This window comes from Mesitornis unicolor, unplaced genomic scaffold (genome assembly GCF_000695765.1).
Source record: "Mesitornis unicolor isolate BGI_N332 unplaced genomic scaffold, ASM69576v1 scaffold17245, whole genome shotgun sequence".
Classification (NCBI taxonomy): domain Eukaryota; kingdom Metazoa; phylum Chordata; class Aves; order Mesitornithiformes; family Mesitornithidae; genus Mesitornis; species Mesitornis unicolor.
The window spans coordinates 47,681-57,947 of NW_010187675.1; the positions used below are offsets into that span (position 1 = coordinate 47,681).

Here is a 10,267-nt window from a genome sequence, read left to right on the forward strand (position 1 = left end):
AAGCCTTTCACGTGCAGCTCATTTGAAAAACTCAGTATCATCACACAAAACCAAGTTGGCTCCTTTGCTTTTACACAATTTGTCCTCAGACCAGATATATGTTTTGGTTTTTTTCTCAAAACATAATCTTTTCCCACAGCCTTGTTCTGAGACACACACTCCAGAGAGACCCATTACCCCCTGAGCAAAGTGGAAACTGTTGTTCATCTCAAAATACATGGAATTCATACATCCACACACGGATGGCAATGAACCTGCATCTATACTTTTTGCTAGAAGTGAAGATTGGTGCGAAAATCATCTCAAAACAAGTTCCACAGGGAACCAAGTATAATAGGAAAGAGAAGGTACCCAGTGTCTGTGAAAGAGCTGCAGAGCCTGCTGTCAGGAGGAGCTCGACTGAAGGTGTTGCATGCTCAGGCAGTGGGGCTCTGCTCGCTCTCAGTGCTGTCTGCCACCTGCACCAACATTTTAACCGGACGTTTTGTCTGAGGACCAATGAAGTGCTGGGCTTGGAGGGAGCATGTTATCCCTAGAGAACATAAAATGACACAACATAAGCAGCAAGACCACCAAACCTTTTTTTTAATCACTGATTCAGAGATACCAGCTGCAAAGCACTGCCTGCATTACAGTTCACTCCCTATTGCAAACCTACAAATTGTCTGGGTGCTTCAAAATAACAAATGACCAGCTTGACTTTCCCAGAGAAAAGAAAATTGCCAGAACTTTTCCATTGCATGCAGCTGTTATTAACAGAATCACAGAATGGTTTGGGTTGGAAGGGACCTTAAAGATCATCGACAACAGCATCAGCTGATTTGTTACATGTTTTCACGTCAGTCCTCACAGAGGAGTATTTTGTAGTGTGAATAAGGGCCAGACGTTGTAAAAACGATGATCCAGAACTAAGAAGGATATCTACCCATGGCCTGAGCCCAGATAACGAAGTGCCTCATCCACATTAGTAAAACATTAACAGAGGTTATGGGTTGTCATAGTAAAATGAGCGGCTGCACTGAATGTAATTTCATTTAGGGTTGTTCAGAAAATTGACATCATGGTGGCGAGAACGTATAAATAACCAGCTCGCCGCATCTCCGATCGACCGCAGCAACATCTCCGAGGGTGGCGTTCTGCAGGCTCGGCTCCGCTAGCGGCAGGAACGGGATTTCGTGAAGCACACCAATCCTCTTTATAAAACAGCTCTGAGAACATCCGAGAGATTTTTTCCTCTGCCCGTGATTGTGTTTGCCGCTTCCGTAAGCAAGGATGTGCACGGGAGGCTGTGCCAAGTGCCTGGGAGCCACACTCATCCCCCTGGCCGTGCTCTGCACCCTCGCTAACATCTTGTTGTTTTTCCCTGGAGGAAAAGTGGTTGAAAACAATCAGCACATTACAGACGAGGTCTGGTACTTCGGAGGGATCCTGGGATCTGGTGTGTTGGTGAGTACATGAAATCAGACGTTCCCACCCTGCCTTGGCTTTGCATTGCTGAACTTCCTCAGTACCTCAGATGCAGGTTCCAACACTGCCAATTCTTGATAAACAAGTAAGTTACAAATCATGCAACAGTTTTGCAATAAGTAACTTAGTGTAGTGATAAGGAAAAAAAAAGGACATAGAACTGTTACATTTAAAAGCAAATGTAACTTGAATTCATCCCAACTAAAACTGTATTTCTGTTATTGGTAGATGATCTTTCCTGCCTTGGTATTTTTGGGCCTTAAGAATAATGATTGCTGTGGATGCTGTGGTAATGAGAGCTGCGGAAAGAGGTTTGCGGTAAGTGAAACGCGGCAAAAAAGTAAAAGCTAAATTGTCGCTGATACGACATATGCGTCTGCTGCTCACAGCCACTGAGGCTATGGGCAGGTGCTGTCCAGAGCGCAGGACACAGAGCTCTGCCCTTTGTCTGAGTGCTGGGAAGTAGAAGCAGCACAAAAATTGCGTGATGCCTTTGATGTTGTGCCACAGGCACGGCAACCATACCACCGTGTCGTATTCTGCTGCCACAAGATGCAATTAAAACTGATTTCTGGAAGGCCTGCCCTTTGTGTTGCAGCACATAACAGTTCCCTCTTGACCCATGTTTTGCTGGCAGTTTTTAACACCGTTCTGGCAGTGGGCACTGCATTCCCAGCTCGCTGCAGACCCACGCAATGTGCTGCGTCTCACTGCGCTCACAGGAAATTTCAGGTTGGAAGAGACCTTGGGAGGTCTCCATATCCAACCTCCTGCTTAAAGTCGGGTAGACTTGGAATTTAGAGTTACCTTTCACACTAGAAGTGAAAAGGTTCAAATGGATACCTGCAGACACCAGTAAACATTTCAAGCATTTTAGCTTAAAAATGAGATTAGAAAGAAGATAAATATAGTTCTACTAGGAAAGTCTGTCCTTTTGGAATAGACTGTTTGGCTCAAGTAGGTCATTACACTTTTTTAATAAAGGAGCAGGTTTTCAACTGAAAAAAAAAGAAAAAAACAAATAGGAAAATAATCGTGACTGTGAGGTTAACAAGGAGCCTTCCCTAAATCCCGTTTGATGCTTCCTCCATGTAATCGAGGGGGGACATGGAGCCACACATTGCTCTCTGCACACTGCGTTACTGATTTTCTGTCAGCAGCGAGCACACCTTAGTTGAGCTCTGCAGACCACGGATAACGCAGGGGTTGCTGCTGTGCACACCTCCACAAGGCAGCCACAGGGCGTGGGGGCGCCCCGGGAGCCCCCCGTCACGGTGAGCACCACTGGCTGGGACAGGGAGCGTTGGTACAGCCACACATACCAAGTGCACCGTGTAAAGAGCCCCGGTGGCCTCACCACCGCATGACTGAGAACCGAATTTGTTCCTGTACGTTAGCAGAAACACCGGTACGAGGATGCCCACTGCAAAAACCACGCATGAGTTAGCCCCATCAGGTGTATCAACGTAAAAACACATGTAACAACAATGAAAGACACTACCTCTGCCTACAAACTACTATCACTACAAGTGCGTCTGAATTCAAGTAGGGCAGTAGTTTTTGCATGATTTACTTGCGTATTAGTGTAAATGAAAATGCTGTGATAGAAAGCCAGAAAAACACAGGCATCCTTTGCAATCCATTCCTATCCGCTATTAGAGCTATTGACAAGGAGTACCTGCCAGGAGATGAAGTATACCAATGTGAAACCTGAAGGGGAGACTCAGGAAGGAAAAATAGAATTATTTGGTCCAAATATGACCAAGATACCAAAGCTAACTTGTAAGCGGTACTGTAGATTTTTTTTAATGCCTTGAGTGGTCCCAGACTTCAGTCCTGCTTGTAATCTCCTGCGAAAGACGCACAATCCAGCGGGACACAGGGCCTGCACCCAGGTCTGCGGGACTGTCAGAGGGGAGCAGGGACCCCTCTCGCGTCAGCATCGACCCTCTCGTCTTCAGGACAATGCTCTTAAGGCTTACGAACACCAGTGAGGGTGTTGCATTGCACACTTATTATGTAATTGCAAACTAATGTATTCTAGCTGTTCAGGAGTTGACTATTTTGACCGTTAAGAGCTGAATTAGGCAATGTGCATTCACATTAATAGGGAACATTTCATCCTTTGAATGAGAACAAAAATAACGTTCTTTTTCTCTTCATCAGATGTTTTCGTCTATAATATTCGCTGCAGTTGGACTCGTGGGAGCTGGATACTGCTTTGTTTTGTCAGCAGTGGCCCTAAACAAAGGCCCTAAATGTAACACTGGAACAGAGTGGACCTACCCCTTCCAGGACGGGTAAGACAAGACAATCAGAAAAAAAGTTACACATCTTTTACGTTCGTGATATGATTTACCTTCCAAATGCGTTGTATGAAAATGGGAATTACGCTGTTTGCCCAAAGCACAGAAGCTATTAGAAAAGCCAGTGTCGCACTGCCACGTTAAAGAATGTTCAGGAGCACAGATGTAAAGCCTAGCAAGTGCAATCAAAACTGAGCTTCAAAGAAGCCAATAAAGAGAAATGTGCAAGCTTCCAGGTTATTCTCGGGATGATAAGCAGCACACAGGGATAAATTACACCTAGATGAACAGCAGTGACACCTTATATTGAAATTTGATGGTATGTGAACAATTAGTATCTCTGTGTCATTTTATCCTGGTTATGGAATTTGGGCATCGTCTGCTCTTCACACTGCAACTCCAACATGTCTGTGGTTGTGTATTCACCACTTCCAGAGGTGGTGTGAACCACACGAAACGCTCGCAATCCAAGGTCAGCAAAGGTGCAGCTGGGAGGGGGTGTGACGCCTTACCAGGGAGAGCAGGATGCATCAACAAGGGGTGCAGTGAGCCCCCCCACCAGAGAACCTCCAATGCAGTCTTCCCCGGTCAAGAGCGACCCAGCAGCACTTCTTGAATAATGCACCACAGAATTATAGTTCAGGTTAGGAAGAAAAAAGGAGGTATAAAGTTGTATGTTACACATTATTTGTTAATGGGCCAGTGAGGGCTGGAAACCAACTGCTCTGGTCTCATTCTGGGAGTACTTGGAAAAATATGCTCTGTTTCAAACACAATTTTGGTTGCAGTCATAAAATCAATTGACAAGAATGCAAGAAACAAAACAGCATTAAGAATATGCAAAGTATATAATTTATAGTTAAAATTACAAAATACAGTAAGTAAAGCAGCTCATAATTCAATCAAAATGTGAAGGTAAAAACTATGGAAAACACTTCACCTGGTACTGCTGTTCTCTACACAAGACATCTAGAACAGCAAAGGTTGTTCTTTTCTGCTCAGTGAGCAAGAGATGATTGGCCTTATAAAGTTTGATATTTTGTTAGGAAAACTGAGTTCATTAATTTATCATATCATTTTGATAAGGCTGAACATGTTTGACACACGCTTGGCTAAGACCTCTTCCTCCCAAAATACCAGGAACAGCTCAGCTGTGTCTAACACACACTCGTCCGGGATTGCTCCCTTCCGACGCCTTGTCTTGTCAAACCAACTGCTTCCATTGCTCACGGTGTGGTCCATAACCGTTTTGTTCCCCCCAGGAACTACCTCTCTAACCACACGCTGTGGGATATGTGTCAGTCGCCCGAAAACATCGTCCCGTGGAACCTGACCCTCTTCTCCTTGCTGCTGGTGATGAGCGGGATCCAGGCAGTGCTCTGCAGTATCCAGGTGGTGAACGGCCTCTTGGGAACGATCTGCGGGGACTGCAAATGTTGCGGATGCTGCGGGGTGAGCAACTGATGGTTTTCTTTCATTAATCTGGGTAGTGATGATAGCTGGCAGTCCAAAAAACCAAAACTAGCCTTCACACAGTGCTGTGATCATGTTTTCTGAAGTACAGGTGAAGCCCTACAGTGTTGCCAGGTGCTGAAAATACGAACTTCATACATATTTATGGTGTTTATCTGACAGCTTCCCACACCACTGCGAAATAATAAAAACCTTTGAACATCACATGAATAGCAGCCAATAAATTACCTTCATGTTCTTCCTCTTCCAGGGAGATGGGCCTGTCTAAAGAACATGGACACTGCAGACAACCCTCCTGGTCTCGGGACCTCCCCGCTCCACACAGCGGCCCTCGGACACATCGTCTCTGGCTAAGATGAGAATGAAGGGCACTTCCCTCACTAACGTTATGAAGCCCAGACTCCCTTTCTAGCCTTCCTGAAACCCCTCACCATGGAATAAAATAAGTGAAATTCAACGCTCACATTCATATTTATTTTTGCAAAACAGCTCCCATTTATAAAGAAGGTGTTCTCAGGCAAAATATTTTCTCTCCCGAGTGAGCTTTCCAACTGAGGATCACCAAATGCTGCTGGTACGAGCTCAGTTGTAATGCAGTTGTGTCTATTTTCTTTTGAGGTTCACCAGATGGAAATATCACAAGTCTAACATTTTGAGCACATGCTTACTTTACGTGGAAAAGTGAGGAGTTTGAGGACTTCTCTCTTCCAAACCTGCTATGGTTAAAATGCTCTCTACAAAGAGTCTCTGTTCCAAAAGAGATTTGCAAATGAGAGATGGTGAGGTCTCTTTTCCTGGCCGTGTCTGACGATGGCTGCATTCAGCAGCACTGCTGTGCAGGTAAGCGCAGGGTCAAAGTAAGAGGCAAAAGGACAGAGTGTTGTGGGCCCCAGGTCTGAGGCGCTGGGAGTCATCGTGGACACCACCACACCCTGGTCCGCACCAGAACTCAGTCAGAAAGGCCAATTCAGAGACATTTCTCAGCAGGATGGAGATCTCCAATCACTGTCACCAGAGGGGACGTATCAACACAGCACGGCTGCAGGAGGTGAAACTGAAAACAGAAAGCGTGAGGATGCGGCAGCTCACAGAGACCTTCCCAGCTACAATTCCTGGTGCTCCAGGACCTCCTGAGACAAAGGCTCCACCTCTGCCCTTAGCTCTTACCGAGGGATTCCTCCCCCACGAAGCCGTCCAGTTGTTTCTGGATCACAACGCCCCTGCCACAGTGCTGTGGGAAGCGCCTCCCTTGTCCTGACCCTGTCGCCTGCTCCTTTCAGTTCTCCTTCAGGAGAACTGAAAGGTTCTAGTCTCCTAGTTCTTGCCTGTGAGAAAGGGTGCACAGCCAGCCCCAGCCCCTCTTCCCCATGATACCCGATTTCATAGGTTCTCTCATCTCCTCTCACTTCTCTCTTTTTAGCCTGAAGAGCATTAGCATATTTAGCCACTCCTCATACAGAAGTTGTTTCAGCTTCGTTTGAAGTTCTTTTGACTTTCTCCACCGTTCTCTGAGATGGGAGGGGCAGAGCAGGGGCTCCAGGCACAGGCCACTGCCCTGGCCATTACCAGCAGAGTTCATTAGCTACAAAGACAAGGATGAGCCACAGCCTGATTGGTCACTGCTGCAGGTCCCACAGGTCTTGTCTTGGCAGAGAGCAAGCCTCTTCTCATACAGAACAGCATCTTCAAGCACCGGCTCCAAACTAATGGCAAATGAAGCCTCATTTCTAAAGCATCAAATAAATTTCCACATCTCTGATATAATATAAAATTGGTACCCATGGGAAGGTGAGGGATGCACCCTATTTAAATCCAGCTACATTGTAAGAAAATGCAAAACCTCAACATATGTGATCTAGCTACATGCTGAAATAAGTCATATGTCTGTAACCTTGTCTTGAATCTCTCTTGTACAGAAACTGCACAGACTGTATAATTTTATGATGCAGAAATATTCGCAGTGAGTAACAAACTCCGTTTTTACATGTGAAGTAAAAGGGCTTTTAACCCTCTGCGCATGGCACTCACCAGCTGTGGTCTCCTGTCCAACAAAGGCGATGTGGTGATGCAGAGTCAAACAAGTCTGGGAGGCGTCTCTGGAGCTGACCTTGGTGTGCAAAGGCAGCGCAAACAACACGTAAATAACTTGTAAGGCATCTGCGTAACCTGCTCTTAAAAGTCTCTAACTTCAGAGACCCAACTTCTTCAGCGTTTTATAACACTGCTAACTGCTCTGAAAGCTGGAAAGACTTTCCTAATATGTAACCATGCCCACCCTGGGACAAGGCTGTTCTCTTCCCTTACAGGCTTACAGAAAAGACTTCCTCTTCACAGCAAATGTGTGCATATCTGGAGCCTCCTGTCATGTTTCAGTCTCACCTCTGACAGAACTTTCGCTCTTCCTCATAACTGATGCTTTCACAGCCCAGGGCTCATCTTGTCCCGCGAGCTTCTGCCACAGCTTTCCAGAGGCTGAGCACTGGACTGGAGACTTCAGCACAGGTCACAATCCCTGTTCTCAAAGCTGCTTTTCTTAAAGCTCCCAATCTATGCACGAGTGCAAATGCTATTTATTCATCTGTTTGCAGTTCAATGTAGCACAGTGCCATGAAAGGTAAAAGGGGGTTGAAAAGCAAAAATACTTTTTAGAAATAATTAGTCTTCCAAAACTTAAAAAAACCCCAAAACTAGTTCCCAAAGAAATCAAGGAAGAAATAAGAGGAATGGGAGAAGTTTGAGGGATTCAGATCAACTGATATGCTTCTTCGGAAATACCTAGAACAAATTTTCACAAACCAGCTTGCCAGAATGGATGTCTCAAGGGTTCATGTTCATCAGTGTATTTGCCACAACTTTTCCCTAAGATTTTCCTCCTGAAATAATGACTCTGTGGCCTACGCTTTCAGAAAATGTATTTCACGTACTCTGTATCTACACTAGAGACATCTGAAGATTTAGAGTATTCAGAAGCACTAAAAAGCCGGTGAACAATATGGAAAATTGTTAAAATAGCTGGATTTAGCTACTAAGAGTTACACTAATAAAAGCAAAGTGGCCTCAGTGATGCATTGTGCAAGATGATAAAAGAAATTATTAAAAAACCTCTTAAGAAACAGCTGTCTCTCCCACCTGTTGTAGCACATTCCTAGGGAATTTGAGAGGACCCCTTATATCCCCACCCCCTGATACAACCATCTTACTTCTTCCCTTTCATCTGTGGTTTGCAGCTGTCCTGCACCTCGTCTCACATTTGTCTTGTTTTATTTATATGGAGCCTTTGGGAACACGGAATGTTTCCCATCAGCATGCAACAAAGGGGCGGGAAGCTGCATAGCGTACAATTTTGATATATTAATAAACAGAATACACAGATCTTTGTGAGAGACTTGGGATAGAAAAATAACAGACAGGAAGCTATGATGCCTAAAAGCAAAGCTTCTAGGATGCCCAGTGACACAGCAGTTTGCTAACACGAGCTAATGAACAGCAAACACCGAGACAAGGCGCACAGCTTTCACCTCCTGACCTCGGCTGCATTTGCACCTTGGCTTTGGGGTGCATTGAACAAGCACAGATAAACTGGAGCCAGCAGCTGGGTTGATCCAGCACTTTAAAGTGCCAACAACAGCGTTCCTACATCTGATCAGGTATGGTTAACATCTGAGGCTTACCCCTAGCGTTTAATTTCAAGGGAATCACACTTCTCTCCGGTGTCAGTTCTGCAGTAACTGGAGATCGCTCTCTGTGCTTTTACTGAGCAGCCACAGGTTGTTGTAACAGAAGATACAATGGGCCAGCAATGCTCCTGGGAAAGGTGTCACAGGTAACGAGAGGACAGTGCGACAGGGACAGAGAGATGACGGCAAGAGGAACCATGAACAGGGAGAACTGACAGTGTTAAAACAGACCTTGGTCACCCTGACCAAGGTGACCACCACACTCAGCTTTAGTGTCTACAGACATCAACTGTTAGACAGATGCAGAAATCCCAGCAGTCTAAAGCAAAACCATTTATAAAATCTCAGAGATGCCCGTGTTATCTGAAGCTTCGTTATTCACCCACAGAAACTGGCTGCTCAGCAACTGTGCCGAGAGCACAGCACTTGTGACATGGTTTCAGCTGAGAGTTTACATAAAAAGAAACACGCTGGTTATTCAACAACTCGGGTTGCAACACGTGGAGCAGGCGCACGTGGTTTTCAGCCCACGCGTTTCAACTTCAGCCTGACAAAACTGGTGCCCCTGCACGGCTAAACTATTGATTGTCTCTGATAAATAGACTGCAACACGATGATACATTAACCACAGCACAGCATCACCTGTCAGGGAACGATGCATTATTTCACTGGCAACTCTTTGCAAAAGGCTTGTTTCTAAAATTAGGAAGTAACGTACACAAAGTTAAAAGGTTTTGCTCAGCCAAGAGCAAAGGGTGTTTTCCAACATCGCTCTAGTCTTGAATGTTGGCAGTTCAATTTTAACTTTCAACTTTCCCACTTCACAGCATCTGTGTTACTCGTGGTGTAACCATCAGCAAGGCAAACTGAAGGAACCCCTCCTGCCCCAGGACGGAGAGGCTGACTCACTCTGGGGCACTGGTACAAGGGGGTCTTCAGAGGACAGACACTGGTATCACAGTGATGGACAGGAATAAAAGCCCAGATTAAAAAAACTCTCAAGTTTTTCTTCTTGCTAAATTACTTTTTCACTGGGAGACGACACGCAGTTTAACTGAAACTACAAAAAGCTCTGCCAATGCATTTGGATTGTCTTACAGAAACCTTCATTATCCCCTGCCTGTCACTGCTCACTTGCGACAGGATCCCTTCCCAAAATACAAATCGCTCCCGCCTGTGGATCCAAACAGTCCAAACCGAAAAGAATCATTGGTAGGCACTGAAAAATACGCAACTGATTTACTAATTAATTGTGATAGTTAGTTTATGGCATTATTCGGAGATCTCTATGTGCAGAAAACACGCGCCAGTGAGCGTCTCCCAGCTCTGCCCGCTGCCTGCTCC

The 10,267-nt window shown here is 45.4% G+C and overlaps 1 protein-coding gene across 1 annotated transcript; it reads left to right on the top strand.

Annotated features, from left to right (window-relative positions):
* The first annotated feature begins 1,272 nt into the window (after nucleotides 1-1,272).
* On the top strand, nucleotides 1,273-5,514 carry TM4SF4 (transmembrane 4 L six family member 4). Its single transcript, XM_010185537.1, has 5 exons — nucleotides 1,273-1,446; nucleotides 1,696-1,785; nucleotides 3,634-3,767; nucleotides 5,036-5,225; nucleotides 5,497-5,514. The coding sequence occupies exons 1-5, from the start codon at nucleotides 1,273-1,275 to the stop codon at nucleotides 5,512-5,514; spliced, it is 606 nt and encodes a 201-aa protein (XP_010183839.1).
* The last annotated feature ends 4,753 nt before the right edge of the window (nucleotides 5,515-10,267 follow it).

What these genes read in the sequence shown, in the direction of transcription:
- TM4SF4 (XM_010185537.1), top strand. Translation starts at nt 1,273, where the DNA reads ATGTGCACGGGAGGCTGTGCCAAGTGCCTGGGAGCCACACTCATCCCC. An exon ending in GCTGCGGAAAGAGGTTTGCG is followed by an intron (nt 1,786 to 3,633) that starts GTAAGTGAAACG and finishes TCTCTTCATCAG; the next exon opens with ATGTTTTCGTCTATAATATT. An exon ending in ACCTACCCCTTCCAGGACGG is followed by an intron (nt 3,768 to 5,035) that starts GTAAGACAAGAC and finishes TGTTCCCCCCAG; the next exon opens with GAACTACCTCTCTAACCACA.